The 18,306-nt window shown below is 47.7% G+C and overlaps 1 protein-coding gene across 2 annotated transcripts; it reads left to right on the top strand.

The window, feature by feature from the left end:
* The first annotated feature begins 73 nt into the window (after window positions 1–73).
* slc23a1 (solute carrier family 23 member 1) lies at window positions 74–12,196 on the top strand. 2 transcript variants are annotated; one of them, XM_072706322.1, is made up of 15 exons: window positions 74–372; window positions 2,661–2,794; window positions 3,451–3,558; window positions 4,206–4,363; window positions 5,011–5,099; window positions 5,447–5,514; window positions 5,599–5,780; window positions 6,047–6,167; window positions 7,034–7,190; window positions 7,761–7,908; window positions 7,998–8,103; window positions 9,354–9,483; window positions 10,116–10,259; window positions 10,674–10,769; window positions 11,309–12,196. In XM_072706322.1, exons 2-15 carry the CDS (start codon window positions 2,678–2,680, stop codon window positions 11,584–11,586), a joined length of 1,902 nt encoding a protein of 633 aa, XP_072562423.1. In that variant the 5' UTR covers window positions 74–372; window positions 2,661–2,677; the 3' UTR covers window positions 11,587–12,196. The 2 variants fall into 2 exon arrangements, with proteins under 2 accessions (XP_072562423.1, XP_072562422.1); XM_072706321.1 differs by lacking the exon at window positions 74–372 and having other exon boundaries at window positions 2,014–2,794.
* Window positions 12,197–18,306: the final 6,110 nt, after the last annotated feature.

The raw sequence follows: 18,306 nt of genomic DNA on the forward strand, positions 1-18,306 counted from the left end.
TATCGGGTTTCCATTGCTGTTTTGGTTGTGTTTGGCACTTAATATAGAGAACCCGGTCGGGGGGGATTCCTCCATCTGCGTCAGGTGACCAGGCCCCGCTGACGCGATCTAACTTCACTTCCTCCGGATGGCTTTTCCTGTGTTCATTCATGCCGCATCTCTGCATGAGGTCACCGCAGCGGGGAAGTTTGTGCGTTGTCCACCGCAGGGGAGAGAGTGTGTGAAGGGTGTTAAGTTAGCTGGCAACAGGGGGCGCCGCTGATTGGGGGGGGGGGGGCAGCTAGTGGACGCTGAAAGTATCCTGTCTGTGCAGCATCCTCCAGCTGACGTGGAGTCACTCACGTGTCCTGTTTCCAATGCAGCTCTTCTAAAGTTTGTTTTCCGCCGTTTTTAATTTGTTCCAGGGCATCTACGATCCGGCACCTCTGACGTTGCAGCAAATAAAACAATCTGAGATACTGTAATAAATGCAAATTGAACTAAAAAATACAACGCAATCGATTTTATAAATACGTGTGATTGTTTTTGACATTCATCCGCCTAAATCAGTACGTTTCGTGTCTGACTGATGTAGGGAAAATCGCACCGCACGCTTGCAGAAACACCCACCGTTTGGCCGTTAAAATAGATGAGGCTACATATCAGATTGTTCCAACAAAATAATTAATAGAAAATATCGTTATCAGAACCCGAGCAGAGCAGAAATTGAACCAGAACATCTGACGGAAGAACAAGCAGATACAGCGAGGAGCGGCGTTTGTGGGTGATAATGAGAAGGATTGAGAAAAGTGCAACGCAGATGAAACGTTTAATGTAACTAACAGGTGTCGATAGAAAATATTACAATGTTACGTGTTTAAGTGAATCACCTATGTTAGAGACCCATTTGTGTCTATGACGTCATCGTGGTCCGTGAGCTCCGGAAGCTTTTACAAATAAACCCCCTAGAAGCACTAAAACTAGTTTTAGGAAATTCATATGATGGTATCTGTGGACACAACTGCACCACAATCCACTTCCAGGATCTTAAAAACGACTAAAAAGTTACTGCTCCAGTTTTCTCTCATCAACTTTATGACGAGAAGCTTCACAGCTCATGAACTCTGGTCAGGACGTGTCTGACCACTCCTGATTTTAACGGTGTCTGCTATTACGTCCTTTAGCAAGGTGATTATAATCGCTCTAATTAATTGTCCGGCTGTATAAAGCCGTGAAGATGCCAGTTGCTTTGGATAAAAGCATGGAGCTAATCAGACATTTTAAAGCTTCCCGTTTCGCCACGGAACTCCTTTATTGAGAACATCTGGCTTCTATGAAATAACATACAACTCCCAATTTTATTTTGTATAACCGCAGTGAAAACATCTGCTTACAGGCAGATTATTAAATTAACTGGAAATCGGTCTCCCCCTAGTGGTGAATATGAGATACAATCCCTGGGTTGTTTAATTGCTGTACGTTAAGCCGGAAAGCACCGGCTGCCGCAGCATTTTTCTATATGAACGCCCACGTGCAAAAAAAAGGGTTGCAGCGAAAGGATAAAAGAGTGCAGCTGTTGTTGTGAATGTCCCACCTCATTCTTTTTTGCTGACTACTTATTGTAATTTACAGTAAAGCCCATTTTTGTTTTTTGTTTTTTTTTTGCTCAGAGATTTCATTGCCGTGACGCCTCTAACGCCAGGCTCATTAAACATCAACCACTTTATGGGCTAAACTTTAAGCTGTTAATTAATTTTGCTGGGTGGGCTGGAGATAAAATGTATCTATCTTGAGTGTCTGGGGCAGGGGTCTCCAACTCCGGTCCTGGAGAGCTACCGTCCAGTAGGTTTTCTATCATACCTGGCTTCTGATGAGCCACACCTGTTCTCAGGTAAATACCAGGAGCAGGTGTGGCTCATCAGAAGCCAAGTGGGACAGAAAACCTACTGGATAGTAGCTCTCCAGGACCGGAGTTGGAGACCCCTGGTCTGGGGATACCTCTGGGGGGGGGGGGGTTGGGGTCTGGAAAGGCTATCATGTGTAACAGAATGTGGTCATTGCCCCTGGAAAGCCTGTCAGGAAGCAGATTGGATCTGAAGCTCCGTTAATTGGCTGACAAATCTTCTGCAGTCTGTCCTTCGCAAGCTCTCACCTGATGTTACCCGAGAGGAAGTCGAGACAGATCTCGAAACTCTTCTAAGACGCCAAAAACATGGTGTGATGCAGTACGGATCACAAGGAGCCCGACTTTGACTTGTGTTCAAGGCCGTAACTTTGGGTGGAACATTGGGGGGGTTGAGGTCTCCACCCATTACGGGGGAAACATGGTTATTTGGGGGGTTGTATTAGCTGGTTTTGATTTATCCCCCCCCCCCCCCGTAATTTACGCCTATGCTTGTGTTGGCAAAAGTCCAAAAACAAGGGGCATAGAATGAGGTTATTTTTATGGAACGACTGTTCAGTTGTTTATAAGATCAGAACATTCTCTCAGTTGTTTTGTGTGTAACCCTTTAAAAAAAAATGGCCGCCGTCTCTTTTGTGAAACTGCATTCTGTGAAAGATTTTGACCTCTGATCCAGTCATTTACAGTACAATTTTAACTCCTTGATTAACAGCAGAGTATAAAGTCCACTCGGGGGGATCATTAACCTGCCTAATCTGGCTCGTCTTCTCCCATGAAGGCACCGTGGGGGGGGTAATGTGCTGTCTTTCTAGGAAAGAGTGCAGAGAAGCACGTTGGGCCTCCAGTCAGTATCAGGAGCAGAGTCGACCAGACATGATTCACGAGGACAGACATGCAGACGCACACCACAAGGTAATCACACTGTCGGGGATGCCAGAACTTCTCTGCGATGGGACTTTGTGTTACTGCAAGCTGCCATCAATTTGCAGCTCGACCTATGGGCTGTCAGTAGTAGAGTCTCTGCTCATTAATGAGCTCATTTTGGCTGTCTTACCGTGCCTGTGCTGTCTTTGTTGGTGCCAAGTTAGGTGCTACGTTGTCTGTAATGCAGTGCAAATTCTGCGTGGGCTTTAATTCAGTCCCTGTTTCACCGGATACTCCATTTGTTACCGTTTGTGCTGTGTGCTGGTGGTTTGAGGGTTAGCATTTTGGCAGGATCCAGCTGTGAAGCTCCTTTAGATGTCTCCACATAAATCTGGACATGAGTCGTTGTGTCTGGAGTCCTGCCTGGTGGGGTTTCATTGTGCGAGAACCACCAGGACAAGCGCACAGAGGGAATCTCAGTGATGTTGGCAGCCATGGGAACGTAATGCTGGGCGACGCTGAACTGTCATTGAGCGACCAATCGCTTGGGCAAGAAAAGCTTTGTCAGATGGATCTTCTTCGGGGTGGGCAGGAGGCGGTGCCCTTGCAGGCAGCTGGGAAGTGCGGCAGATGTGTGTGGGACCAAAGAGTGTGGAATGTGAAGGCAGTGTCTTCTCCCTGAGAGTGTTTCTGTCATTCCGTAGTCTGAGGAAGTGGAACCTCCTCTTGAAGAACAACCACAGGGCTTTGGGATGATCTACAAGATAGAAGATGTGCCTCCCTGGTACCTATGCATCCTGCTTGGGCTACAGGTACACACACACACACACAGACACACACACACACACAGACACACACACACAAAGCTTGTATTCATGGCTCTGTGGGGACCATCCATTCATTTCTATGGGCATAATCCTAATCCCAACAATCACAACCTTAACCATAAGTAACCAAACAAAATACAAGACTTTCAGCATTTTTAGTTTTTTGCTTGCAGCTGCAGATTTTTATAAAATTGAGTTTTCCCTTGTGGGGACCGACGCCACAACGTCAAAATAACATGGGGACATTTGGTCCCCACAATGTAATATATACAGCACAGTCTTCATTAACATAATAATCACCTACTGCTTGCTTCTCGTTATCATTCAGTTTTATTGCACAGACCATGCAGTGTCACCGCAACACAACTGATACCTGACCATCGTGGAAAGAATCAGAACCAGGTTTATTAGCCAGATATATATTCACACACATAGGAGATATTTATCCGGTTGTCAGTCTTTTGTCATTATGTTTCAAAGATTACGCCGCAAATATTGACGGTAATGCTTATAAACAATCAAAGAGTGTTACAAATATCGTGCATTGGAAGATGAAATAAACAACTGGAGCAACAGTTGAGTAAAGTTGCCGACGCCATGCCTAGCAGCCGCTGTGTTCCGTGTGTCCCCAGCACTACCTGACCTGCTTCAGTGGCACCATCGCGGTGCCGTTCCTGCTGGCTGAGGCCATGTGCGTGGGACGGGATCAGTACTCCATCAGCCAGCTGGTGGGAACCATTTTCACCTGTGTGGGCATCACCACGCTAATCCAGACCACGCTGGGAGTCAGGTGTGGCCACCCCCGCCCACGCTGCTCTGTCCCAGCCCACATTGCTCTGTCCCCGCCCACGTTGCTCAGTCCCCGCTCACCCTGCTCTGTCCCCGCCTACGTTGCTCAGTCCCCGCCCACGCTGCTCTGTCCCCGCTCACCCTGCTCTGTCCCCGCTCACCCTGCTCTGTCCCTGCCCACGCCGCTCTGTCCCCGCCCACGCCGCTCTGTCCCCGCCCACGTTGCTCTGTCCCCGCCCACGCTGCACTGTCCCCGCCCACACTGCTCTGTCCCCGCCCACGCTGCTCTGTCCCCGCCCACGTTGCTCTGTCCCCGCCCACGCCGCTCTGTCCCCGCCCACGTTGCTCTGTCCCCGCCCACGTTGCTCTGTCCCCGCCCACGCTGCTCTGTCCCCGCCCACGCTGCTCTGTCCCCGCCCACGTTGCTCAGTCCCCGCCCACGTTGCTCTGTCCCCGCCCACGCCGCTCTGTCCCCGCCCACGCCGCTCTGTCCCCGCCCACGCCGCTCTGTCCCCGCCCACGCCGCTCTGTCCCCGCCCACGCCGCTCTGTCCCCGCCCACGCTGCTTTGTCCCCACCCACGCTGATCTGGCCCCGCCCCGATCCTGAAGCCGCTTTGTGATTGGCTCTCTCCATCTCTTCCCTCCAGGTTGCCGCTTTTTCAGGCCAGCGCTTTCGCCTTCCTTATCCCTGCTCAGGCCATCATGGGCCTTGACAGGTGGAAGTGTCCCCCGGATGGTATGTACCCATAATCCTTTGAGGCGGCGCACTTCCGACAGGATCTGCATGATCTCCTCCGCCATCAGGCACTGTTTTTATGGCCCTATTCATTACTCCATTGATTTCTGTGAGCGGGTTCCATCGTCTTAGCAGTACCATAACGTTACCATAGCGATAGCTACTGATTTAGCTACCGATGCTAGTGCTTAGAATGGTGAGGCCCAGTTCTGCAGTTCTGTCTTCCATTACAATAACATGGGCAAGAGGCAGCTTTTAACCACGACAGCTTCTGGCCATAACGAGACACGGGACTCCCTCTCTGACTCTCTCTGACTCCACACGACTTTGACTCCTTCATGTCGCAGAGGAGGTGTACGGCAACTGGAGTCTGCCCCTGAACACCTCTCACGTCTGGCACCCCCGGATCAGGGAGGTACGCCTGCGTGTCTGTGCGTCCAGCTGACCACCACGTAGAGCCAATCTGCCGCCATGACGACTATCCCCCTACCCCCCGCAGATCCAGGGCGCCATCATGGTGTCCAGCGTGGTGGAGGTCCTCATCGGCCTAGTCGGGCTCCCCGGGATCCTGCTTAACTACATCGGGCCCCTGACTGTCACCCCTACGGTGTCTCTCATCGGCCTCTCCGTCTTCCAGACAGCCGGAGAACGTGCTGGAACACACTGGGGCCTCTCCTTACTGTGAGACCCTAACCCCTCACACCTCTCCCTCTACCCCCTCCCTTTCTCCAGATCCTCTCCCCCTCCTTTCCTCCTTCCACCTCTCCATCTTTCTTCCCCTACATTTTCCTGTCATCTTACATTTTTCCTCCAGCTCCGTTTATGTCATGTCCGGGTTCCTTTGGTTCCCCCGTCCCACATCCTGGTCCGCACCCCTAGAAAATGTGTTCATTTAATTATTTTCACAGATGCCTGTCCAACTCATTCCTTTTTTTTCCCCTCCCCAGGTGTATTTTCCTAATCGTGGCTTTTGCCCAGTATCTCAGAAACTGGTCCCTCCCTATCCCCATCTACACCAGGAGGAAAGGTTGCACCACTGCCAAGGTCCAGATCTTCAAGATGTTTCCGGTCAGAACCCTCCCCCCCCACTCCCATGGCACCCCCCCCCCTTCTCCTTTGTACGCATGGACATTAAAATGCCACAGATGCTAGGGTAGAGCTCCAGGATGTGTGCCTTGATGGGTGACGCATGGTGACCGCACTCTGGGCCCATGTCACTTTCGGGGGAGGGGGGGGTCATTAAAATGACTTCACGCAGAGACCCCAGCTATCAGTTCCTGATTCTCCCGGCGAGTTACCCATGATGCATTGTTCTGGACGGGTTGCATAGTTATTTTTTTGACAGTGATAGTTGTTGGGTCAAGGTTCAATGTCCAGGTGAGGTCCTACACCTAGCAAAGGCTAAAGCAGAAATAGGATTAGTTTTCTAGGTTCTGATTAGAGGTCTGTGACCTGATCTGTGCCTGTTGGGCCCTGACAGAGTATTGGGTTTCGGGTTGGGTTCGGGTTAGTTTGTGTATGTGTGATTATTTTTTTAATGCACTTTATGTGCGTCTTGGTTCCCTTGCTCGTTCATGCCCCCCCCCCCCGCCCCAACACCCATCCCCCATCCCCCACCCCCAACCCCCCCCCTTTCTACCAGCTACCTAGCAAGCATCCAAACTAGTAATGGATGAAATACAGCGAAAGCTCGCAAATGTCTCCGTAAACCTGTATGACCAGTATTTACACAATTTCAGGTTCAGGTGGGTTTTAGATTTGCCAGTACTGCCCGGGCCAGGTTGGGTTCGGTCTCAAGGCCTTGGGAATGGGCCAGACTCGGGCTTTAATTTCAGGCCCGTTCAGGACTCTAGTTCTGATGGGCGGAAGGTGGAATGGCAGGTAGTCATGATTGTCGTGAGTCATAATTGTGCCTTTCTCCATGTCCTCTGTAGATCATCATGGCCATTATGCTGGTCTGGCTGCTTTGCTACATCCTGACCCTGACGGATGTGCTTCCCCAGGACCCCAGTCAGTACGGTCACAAGGCGCGCACGGACGCCCGCGGGGATATCATGTCCTGGGCACCTTGGTTCCGCATGCCATACCCATGTAAGACCGCTGGGCCGCGCCCCCATCCACTGTGCCGCAGCTATGTAGGTCAGACATATGGGCGGCAAAAATGTCCAGATAGGGTTTCATTCGATGTCAATTTACAGGGTTTAATTTTAGAACCAGAACGAAACTTTGCAAGGAATTCGTCTCCTGTGTCAAAGTAATGCAAACATAACATTTACATTCCGCATGCAAAGCGGAGCTTAAACGGCATTGGAACATGCAAACATGCATCTGATCACACATGCGTAGGACTGCAATGCAGTGGAATTAAACGATGCTTTATTTGCCATTTGTACGAGTACAGGAACATTGAAATTCTTTAGGTTTCACATATCCCATCTGATCTGCTTTGAGACACACACACACAGTTGAGAGCGAAGCTTGGGGTCTGAGTCTCAGTCATTTACCCGACACCCCTGGAGCATTTTGGGGGGGTCAAAGGCCTTGCTCAAGGGCCCAGTGCAAGGTGTTGCAGGTACACTTTTGGCTAGGGAGCAGCACGGTGTAGCTGCATCTCATCTGCTCTTCATATTGCGCTCCCTCGTCTGTCGACGTCTTGGCCAGGTCAGTGGGGGTTGCCGACAGTGACCATCGCCAGTGTGCTGGGCATGTTCAGCGCTACTCTGGCAGGCATTGTGGAGTCCATCGGTGATTACTACGCCTGTGCCCGCCTGGCGGGGGCACCACCGCCCCCGGTCCACGCCATCAACAGGTCCGGGGCTACACTCGGCTTAAGGCCATGAGGTCACGGGGGTCACTTGCGGAGTCCCGTGGGGGTTCACTGCCTCGGTGTACTTGCAGGGGCATCTTCACAGAGGGGGTGTGCTGCATCATCGCAGGGCTGCTGGGCACCGGGAACGGCTCCACCTCATCCAGCCCCAACATTGGGGTGCTGGGCATCACTAAGGTAATGCCAATTACATCACCAAGGTAACACCAGTGACATCACTAAGGTAACGCCAATGACATCACCAAGGTAACACCAGTGACATCACTAAGGTAACGCCAATGACATCACCAAGGTAACACCAGTGACCAGTAACCAACAGGGACGTATACAGGGGCGGTGCAACAGCTGGGGTTGGGTATTGTTTGGGCTTCTTCCAATTATGCTAAAACAATACTTTTAAAATTGTGCTGGTGCCTGAACATTGCTTGAATTGGTACTTAAAAAAATAAATAAAGCAGAAAACTAAGGTGCACAACATTAAAGGATGGCTTTTTAAAAATTTCTATCATATGTCAATTGTTTTTAAATATCTGTTGCACGTCCTAGGGTCGGAATCTTGTTAAGTGAATGTAGCTACACTTCAGTTGGTTTAGATTTAGGCATTTTAGCCGTATTTAAGTGTAACGTTAACTAATGATGACACGTGAGGTGCAGTTATGCTTCTGTTGCCCGAGTACCAGAGGGCAAATATTTCAATGTACAGCTCAGGCATTTACATGGTTCAGTACATGCTGGTTGTATAGAAACTGGTGCCATATTGGCACTGGGTTTTCGTACCCTGTCCTAGCCACAGAGGCGTTGGCCCCAGCTGAAAGCTGATTGCCCTCCTCACCTGTTACTCATCAATTCAAAACACATGATTGGTTGGCCCCACTGTACGAATTATGGACCTCCTTATGCCCCCCCCCCCACCTTAAAATAAACCCTAGAATCACCCAGGGATGCATTTTCTGCTATCTCTTCAAAAATTAGCTATTTTTCAGCCCTCTCTTCTCATGCCCTGGTTACTGAATTCCAGCATTCTGGGATTTACTCGATTTAGAATATAAAGCAACAACTGTACAGTGCTGGAATCCCAGTGGCCACAGGAGATGATTAACAGTGAAGCGTTTCCCTGCGACCTCTCCCTCTTCGTCCTTGTAGCTCCTACACCTCTGCAGTATTCATTTACTAATACCAGAGGTGGCAATTTCAGGTCCAGAAAGTATAAATCCAGACCATGATTTACTTTCAACCAACCAGTTGAGTATAAAGAGTCACAGTCACAGAGTAGTCAGCTGGGTGGTTGAAAGTAAATCATGGTCTGGATTTTTACTTTCTGGACCTGAAATTGCCACCTTTGACTAATACATGTGTTGCCCCGGGCCTTGCTGAAGCGGGTCTCTGGACCCTCTCTGATTGGGTCGCCGGCCTGTTTTCCCATGCAGGTGGGCAGCAGGAGGGTGGTGCAGTACGGAGCCGTCATCATGCTGGTGCTGGGCACCGTAGGGAAGTTCACAGCCCTGTTCGCCGCCCTGCCAGACCCCATCCTCGGGGGCATGTTCTGCACCTTGTTTGGTAAGAGTGCCTCCGGCGTGTTGTAGGTTTCATTCCTTAATTACTTTTTATTTTGATATTATTTTCGATTTTCATTTGAAATCCAGTTTAGTTTCACTGCTGTTTTATTAGCTTTTATTTGAAACTTGGACTGTGAATCGGTAACAACCAATTAATTTTAGGTGCCCTGAGATGCTTGTCCTCACCACAGGATGACCACACACAGGATTGCAGATTAAATTGGCTCATATGCTAATATCATTACTAGGAAGATGAATGCATGGATTCAAAGTGCTTATTCAGCACAGGGCTCCAGGTAGCATAGACCCAGGAAAAACAAGGCATGTTGCAGGAAAGGCCCTGGATGGGAGACTGGTGCACCGCAGGGCACACATGCACACACAGTATGGGTATTTACAGACCAGGACCAGACAGGGGGGGCTTGGAGACTCCATACAGAGCTCGGGGATTTGAACCCACAACCAGTGTCGCTGTCAGAGCCAGTGTGCCAAATGTTCATTATCAAATTTAGCTTTTTTTAAAGCATGGTTAAAGGGCTATTGGTCAGTCAAAACAAAAAAATTCAGCTGTATGGCTTGACAGTTCACCGTTGGGCTGTCTTTTGTCGATTGATTCTCTTGCGCCCCCTATAGGAATGATCACAGCAGTTGGGTTGTCTAACCTGCAGAGCGTGGACCTGAACTCCTCTAGGAATCTCTTTGTTCTGGGATTCTCTATGTTCTTCGGGCTCATGCTGCCCAATTACTTGGACACGAACCCCGGCAGCATCCGTACAGGTGGGTAAGCCAGGCACTTACTGGTTTCAGGCACTTACTGGTTTTAGGCACTTACTGGTTTTAGAGAGGAGACGTGATTTTTGAATCGCTTTTCGGATACGATTATTTTGAAGTACTGGACATTTTTTTTCTTCCTTTTTGTTATTTTGTCTTATTTGTTTCAGATTTTTATCATTGTTGATAGTTTTTATCGTCGCTTAACTTATTTTAATGCTTTTTATTTTTTGCTTAATTATGCATGATTACTTCAAAATTGTGTCTTACAACCTGTTTATTTTATTAAATAGTTGCTGGGTCTGTTAAAATGTACAGCACTTTGTTCAGCTGTCAGTATGTTTAAATGTCATATAAATGAATTTGACTTGACTCGATTTCGTAAGAATTTATGTCTGACACGTTCTGGTGAATCCTCAGGAGTTCCTGAGCTGGACCAGATCATCACCGTGCTCCTGACTACTGAAATGTTCGTGGGAGGATTCCTGGCCTTTGTGCTGGACAACACTGTACCAGGTGAGAGCACCCCAGCTCACCCAGATCCAGATAGACATTCATTCATGCTGACACACACTCAGGGGTTAAAAAAAAGCTCCATTTTATTTTTAGAGCGATGAGGACCGTCTGCCTAGACAATAAATCCTCAGTTTTGTTTTGAGAGAATCACTCAGACATTAAACAGAAAAAGGTTCTGGCAGCTTTGACCGTAACTCTGTGTGTGTGTGTTTGTTTGCTTGTGTGCATATTTGTTTGGGTGTATTTGTGTGTGTGTCTGTGTGTTGTGTATGGGCTGGTATATACTACATTAAAACCTGTTATTTTCACCTTTGGGGGGGACATTTTTTTTTTGTCTCCACTCAGTGACTGAAATAAAGAAACTAAAAATGTCAAAAAATCTTGTATTTCATTTGGTTACTTATGGTAAGGGTAAGGGGTTAAGGTCGTCATGTTGGGATTAGGGTTATGCATGGAACTGAATGGAGAGTCCCCACAAAGATATAGATGGCTAATCTGTGTATGTGTGTGTGTGTTTGTTGTGTTCTCTGCTCCGATAGGCACCCGGGAGGAGAGAGGCCTGCTGGACTGGACGGCAGACGATCGTCCGTCCAGCCAGGCCACCGTGTCCCTGTCCACCTACGACTTCCCCGTCGGCATGGACTGTGTGCGGCGGACATCATTCTTGCGCTACCTTCCCATCAGCCCCACCTTCCAGGGCTTCCGTCGGCGCCTGAGGAAGATCAGCGAGCAGGCGAGCGAGGAGGACAGGGCCCCGCAAAACGGCGAGGGCCCCCCAGTCCATCCACGGCTCACCATTTCTTGTACCAAAGTATAGCAGCTCATTTTGTAAACATTATTATTATTATTATTATTATTATTATTTTGGCTGCATGTTTGGCATCTGCATTTTGTACGGCAGGTATTTCATTATTATCATTGTTATTTAATGATTCTGTTCTCTTCTTATGAATAGTAGGAATAATCATCGATCATTCAAATCAGTTCTACTTGATAATAGAAATATGATGTTATATATTTTATGCCACCATATTGCAGGCTTGTGATAATGGATCCTGTTCTTAATGCCCTTTTTTAAGTGCTTCCTGGTACCTAACTGTGCTGGAGACACGAGGATCTGACTTCCTAGGTTATGTGTAGGTCTGTGTGTAGCCCATATTGTAGCCCATATATACAGATACAGACCCAAGAACAGGTTGCATAAAGTGTAGTTTCTATTTACATAAAATTCACAAGGTTCACAATTGACAGCAAACAGCATTGTTATTAGCAATTGTCATGAATGAGGTGTACATATTTATAAAAATGTTTTTTAGATTTGTTTTCTATATCTCTTACATATTCAGAGAAATTACGCTGAGGATTATGTGAACAACTATGCTGTTTTTACACACAAATTAGTTAAATAAAAGTTGCTTTCAAAAATGGGTCTCAAGGTTGGTAATTATGTTTTGTTTAAACTTACAGGAATTGTGAATTATTATTAACGAAGTCCTGAAAATGCTGAACCTCATCAAAACATTCATGAAACAATTCGAGTGATAGTTTTGTAGCCACTCAACATACAAACGTAGATATTTAAGAATAAACAACTTTGAGAAATTCTAAAGCCACGTCTTTGTGTTAAAAGAAGTTTCGCTGATCTCTGTATGTATCGTATTTTGTCTGAATATCAAAACGTCACACACACATATATGTGCTCATATAGTGAAAACAGCTTATTCAAATGTCAGTATTTCAAGTAATTCACGCAACACAATATATTCTTTTGTTTTAACAATAGGTTGACCCATGTACAGGTCAGTCTAGGTAGACAAAAACAAAAAATGTAACATTTTCTTTTGTTGTCCTGTGCTAGACACCGTTATAGTCTCAGTTTACGTGAACTGCCTCAAGCCTTAGAGTCTAAGGCTGATGAGGTGTCAGAATCGGGGCACTCAGGTAGCTGGTGATACAAGGGAGGAAATATGGGGTGTACAGGCTCTGGTAACTGAAGAATGGGTAGGTGGCCATGCAGGGTGAGTAGAGCCCTGTGTAGGCTGCCCCCTGCTGGGGGATCTGCACCTGCACATAGTGTCCTGTCTCAGGATCGAATAGCATCTTGCACAGAGGCGTTGCTGGCATGTTGACGTAGATGTAGCTCCCAGTATTGGGCTGCTGCAGCATATGGGCAGGGTTCTGTTCTAAGGTGGTGCTGCCGGTTCTGGAACCATCTCTGCTGGGCGGCCCGGACAGGTGCTGGGGCAGCGACGAGGGGCTGGCGGCGCTTGTAGCTCCAGGGCCCGGACGTAATGCACCAGGCTGCAGTTTCATTGGCTCTTCGGGTGCCGGCCGGCCACCGTCCCAAGAATGAAGTGAGTGCTGCCGCGGCTGGAGAAGATCCGGGACCTCGGGTTGTCTGGACTGGGGAGGGAGGGTGTGGTGGTTCCAAGGTAGCACAGTAGCTGGCCTCTGCTGAGGCTGCGGGGGTGGAGCAGCAGGAGGAGGTAGAACAATTTGAGGAGAGGTTGGGGTCATTGTGGGGACTTGGGACATCCGGTTTTCCCGGTAGCCCTTCTTCAAGAACAAAGGCACTGAGTTTCCACCACTGTTAAGCCCAGCCTCCCCCGGTAATGTAAACACTCCTTTTTTGTTGGCAGGAATCTTGCATGTGCTGTGCAGAACATCCGGCAGCTGAGTAGAAAGTGTCGGCTTGTGCGGGTCACGCTCCGCCGACCCATTGAAGGGCAGATTGTAGGAGCTCTTCACCAGTTTTCTTAAATCCCTCACTTTGTGTGTGAGGGGCTTCGTTTGGTTCTTCTCATTTGCTTCCTTTTTAGCTAGCTGTTCTACCAAATGATCTGCCCTTCGTCCTTTTGCTTGGGTGCCCTCCGTGGAGAGTGGTACTTGATTCACTTGCCTTTGAGAATCTTGTCCCGATAGCAAACACTCTTTTGAGAAACTACTTTTATTTCCCCTGGCGCTGACTTTGTAGGTTATTTTTGGCATTTTTGTCACAAAACTGTCCCCGGTAATTCTTTGTTTGTGACTTCCCGGCCCTGCCGGACATTCCCCGGCTTTGTTTGTCATTCCTATTGCTGTGCCTGGAGCTTCAGTGGACGCCGTAGCTTTTGCTGCATCACCGCAGGGTCTAGCTTCCGCATTTCCCAGCTCCTTTTTATCTTCCCTGGAATCAAGTTCCTCTGTTTTCTCCGCCGCAGGTTTTGTCCGGAGCTTTAGTTGGCTGGCGCTGCAACCAGTGCCGTCATGCAATCTTACTGAGTCAGTCTGAGGGTCTCTCCCAGGTTTGTCCAAGTCCAAATACATGCTGCTGCTCGAAGGTAGACTGGAGCCCAGGTTCAGGTTAGTGACTTTGGAGTTAGAACTCTTGGTGTGATAGTTCTTTACCTTAGAAGGGCAGATGCTTCCTTCCTGGGCTTGCAAATGTTGTAGGGCACTTTCATGTTGCATCTTCTTGAACAGAACACTCTTGATGAGAGAGGAAGCCATCACAGTTTTGCTGGAGGTTTCATCCAGGGAGAGAGACTTCTGAAGCTTCAGCTTTCTCTCCGGGACCGCCAGTGGCTCTGCCTCGCACGGTGCTTCCCAGACGGTAGCCGGGAAGCTGTGTTGCCGCAAACAAGTGTCCAGCTGTTTGATCTCGAGTGAGGCAGCAAAATCAGTGGCCGCATTGGTCAGTGGTTCCCTGGAGCCACATCTCTTTAGCTGGATCTGCCTTTTGGGCACCGTCTTTAATTCACTGTTCGGTACCTTGCAGTTGTCCACAGCCACGTCCACGCAAACGAATTGGCCTGCCTCGAAAACGCCGTCCCCATCCTCAGCCAGCCTTTGCACGAGCTCTTCATCCATGTGTGCGAAGTTGAAGCAGTCGGACCATTCGCTGGAGCTGGTCTTGGTGGTCAGCTTGGAGATCCTGTCGGAGGACATGGAGCTGTAGTGGTGCATGCCAAGGTACTCTACCGGTGGGCTAGGGTGACTCTCAAAGGCAGGATCAACGAGCCAATGGCAGTCAGTGTCTGCCTCATTCAAAATGCTGTCCATGCTTAAGATCTTGGTATTCTTCTGCACGTGAATTCACTGCAGGTTCTGCTGGTCTTTTCTCTTTTTTTTTTTTCTTGCTGGCACCTGGCCGGTTATCGCGCTGCAGGTTCCGTGTTTCGAACACCTCCTGTTGTTGGTGTCGCTCCCGGTGTTGCGGGGAAACGTCCTGAATAGCAACCAGCTGGCATTCCTGGGCTTCGGCTCTCCGACTGCGAAAGCCCCGCTACCGCTAGCGGGGGATATTCTATTCGTGGCATCGAGTGACAGCTCAGGGTGCTTTTTTTCTGCCCTCGACAGCCCCCCACCCCTGATCTTGCCTCTCTCTCTCCTACATTCCCCAGCTGTCACACGCACCGGCAGTCATCGGAGTCGGCGAGGGGGCTTTCCTCGCAAAATGCAGATACTTTCCATTGCTTCTGCAAGCTTCCAACAAGCGTAAGGGCCATCAGTATGTTGTTGAGTTGAAGGGTCACTGAGATCCTTTCCACTACGCTTAAGACGGGAAATTTATAGAGTAAATAGAGATTAAAATGTAAACCGGCACCATAGGTTGTGGGTTCATTTGTTGACGGAAAGTGGAGCATGGGTGAAGGGTGTGTTTGCAAGCAAGCCCTGCCTGCCACCAGTTCATTAGCCAAATAGCAAATGTCAAAATGCCATGAACCATTTGCATTCTATTGCACAGAAATGTGAGCAAGCGACGGAACTGAAGGGATTACATCAAAGTGCCAGTATCTCCGCAGGCTGCCCTCCCTGCACCTTGAGGGTTTGCTGAGAAGATGGAGCAGTTAGGAGCTGCTCCTATTGACAAATCCAGATGAGTCACGGAACGTGATGATTCGGGGGAAACCAAGTGCAACTCGACACGACAGACTTCGCGGCTAATCTAGCTACTTTTAATTCATCAAACGGAGGAATTAGTGACCTCTTTTGCTCTAATCCTGCGAACATCACATTTAAACTCCAGTGACCTGTTGCTGAAGCCCTACCTAGGCAACTTCAAAGCACCATTACGGCAGCATTCCTTACGGGACCTCGTGAAAAACAGATGTCAGGAGAGGAATAGCAGGATGCCCCCGGGCGCCAGGGAAAGGGGACGGATTAAATCAGTATTAGATTTCCTGTTCCTCTGCCGTGATACGGCGCTGAACTTGTTGCCCGGACCCGAGCTGTGGAGGACGAAGCGATGTGAGCTACAGCCAGTGGCAGGTGCAGATCCAGCTGTGTGGGGTCTGCTATATATATATATAACCTCAACAGAACACCGAAGGCTTTGGAAGAGAGCATCCGGGCAATAAGAGAAGGCCAACAGAACACTGGGACCTTCTATAGCTGCTGCAATTACAGTGGTGTCAGGCTGGGTGGGGGCCACCTAATTGGGTTTGCTTTCTCTTTTTTTTTCTTTGTTTATATGGTAGCTGATTTTTGGTAACGCTTTACATTAACTGCACCTTCATAATGCATTCATTATGCATTCATTAAACATTCAGCGTGCCTTCATAATGCATTCATAGAACATTCAGTGCGCCTTCATGATGAAACTCAGTACAAGACTGTCATTGCAACATGGATTTGCGCTGCAGTGAAGAATTTCTGGGAGGAAAAAAATATGCCGCAAACGTACCGATCATGGCAATAAACTTTCTTAAGATTTCTGTATAAACACTATGGTGTGGAATATGCCACTGTATTGTTTACTTGATTACTCAGATGACTCAGATATTACTGGATGGATGGATGGATATATTCTGTTCTTTTTTCTAAAAAAATGTATTTTATCTCCTACATTATTTATTGGTATTGTACTATGCTATGTCGTTACTCTATACAGAGTCAATAAAAGTTCTTGACTTCATGCTCGTTCCCTAATGCAGGGCTATTCAACTCAGGCCCTCGATTCCAAATCCAGGCCGTGTTTTCAGTTCTCAGTTTAATAATTACTGATTCTGATTGGTCAGAGGCTTCACACCCGGCTCCCAGGTGAAGGAAGGCTGGAAAACCAGCAGGGCTCGGCCCTTGAGGACCGTGAGTTGAATAGCCCTGCCCTAATGGGTAAGTTCCCTCCTGATCTAAATTGCCCGTAGAGTTTTATGTATGTGCCTTGTGGCGCACTGGCGTCCTGGCACAGGGGGAATCCCCTCCCTTATGTCCCCTATTCTGACTGGGACAAGCTCCAGGTTCTCTGTAACCCTACACTGGATAAGCACTTGGCAGACGGATGGATATTGGTTTTGCATAAGAATGTCTAATCTGTCGAAAACTGTAGAACATGTGCGCGACCTAGTGGACAGAATGTGAATTTAACGAACAGCCTCCGACCTCGTCGTTTACAGAGGACAAAACGCACGCGTTACTTGTCCCCATTGGCGACTCAGGGCATTTCTCCCAGGGTTTGCAACACGAGAGAGTCCAACCAATGCATAGTATGACTAATACAAGCCACATTTTAAAATATAACTTTGCAATATCATTTAATTTTACCGAACTTAATATATATTTCAGCAGCTGCTATCCATATACCTAGCATTGTGTATATGTTTCTTTTTTTCTTACATTTTTACTTATATATTTATACAGTTTTAGAAATTGTTTTCTATTGTTTTTATTATCTGTATTGTTATTTTTTTGCTGATCCTATGGATCCCGTCCTTTTTTGTACTGTACTTTTATTATTGCTGCTGTTTCTCAAAGAATTTCCCCATTGTGGGATTAATAAAGTCTAATCTAATCTAATCTATTCACATCGCATTTTCAACATGAATAAAACTGTTCTGGTAGAAAAACGAGACTGGTACATTGTGTTTTAGCGTCTTGAGAACTCCGTGCCAAAGGCCACCGTAATCGCAGTATGGTTGGTATGTTCATTAGGTAGCCTACACCTATTTTCCGGTTTATCTGTCGGCAGCTTGGTAACTCAGACCTGATCAAAGAAAGCCTTAACTTTTACTTGAAGCACAAATCAGTAAGTTAAAGCTGTCTTATTTGGCGCGTATTATGGAAATACGCAATGCGGTGGAAATGACCAAGTGGAATTCCTCTTTGCCTTAATGGAAAAGTGGGAAACCAACCGGTAACAAGGTACTTTAGTGGCTAAGGTGACTGAAAAAATTAAAATGTTGAATCAACCTAAAATATTTTAAGTAATCTATTACACGAAATAGTTATTTGAATGTAAATAGGCCTGATTTATTCAGTTTAATCTGTAAAAAAAAGTGGTAGTTGCCTAAATGAGGTAGTTGCCTAAATCAACAAACAATTTTTTTTTTACTATTGCAATGAGAAAAAAACACACTGAACGAACAACAGCTTAGTTTTATTTTTTCCAGTGTGGGTAACGTGGGAAGCGCAGTTATTACCTCACACCTTCAGAGTTGGGGTGGAAGTAGGAGTGCTGAGCAGGGGTGCTTCTGGGGGGTGACAACATGCATGCCCCCCCCCGTGCCCCCTGCCAAATACGCATGCTACCAGGGTCCGAAATGAATGTATTATTGTTATT

Source organism: Paramormyrops kingsleyae, chromosome 24, assembly GCF_048594095.1.
Source record: "Paramormyrops kingsleyae isolate MSU_618 chromosome 24, PKINGS_0.4, whole genome shotgun sequence".
Classification (NCBI taxonomy): Eukaryota; Metazoa; Chordata; class Actinopteri; order Osteoglossiformes; family Mormyridae; genus Paramormyrops; species Paramormyrops kingsleyae.

Excerpts from the sequence above, each read along its gene's own strand:
- slc23a1 (XM_072706322.1), top strand. The coding sequence starts at position 2,678 with ATGTGCTGTCTTTCTAGGAAAGAGTGCAGAGAAGCACGTTGGGCCTCC. Across the intron at positions 3,559-4,205 it reads GCATCCTGCTTGGGCTACAG|CACTACCTGACCTGCTTCAG; the intron begins GTACACACACAC and ends GTGTGTCCCCAG. Across the intron at positions 4,364-5,010 it reads CAGACCACGCTGGGAGTCAG|GTTGCCGCTTTTTCAGGCCA; the intron begins GTGTGGCCACCC and ends TCTTCCCTCCAG.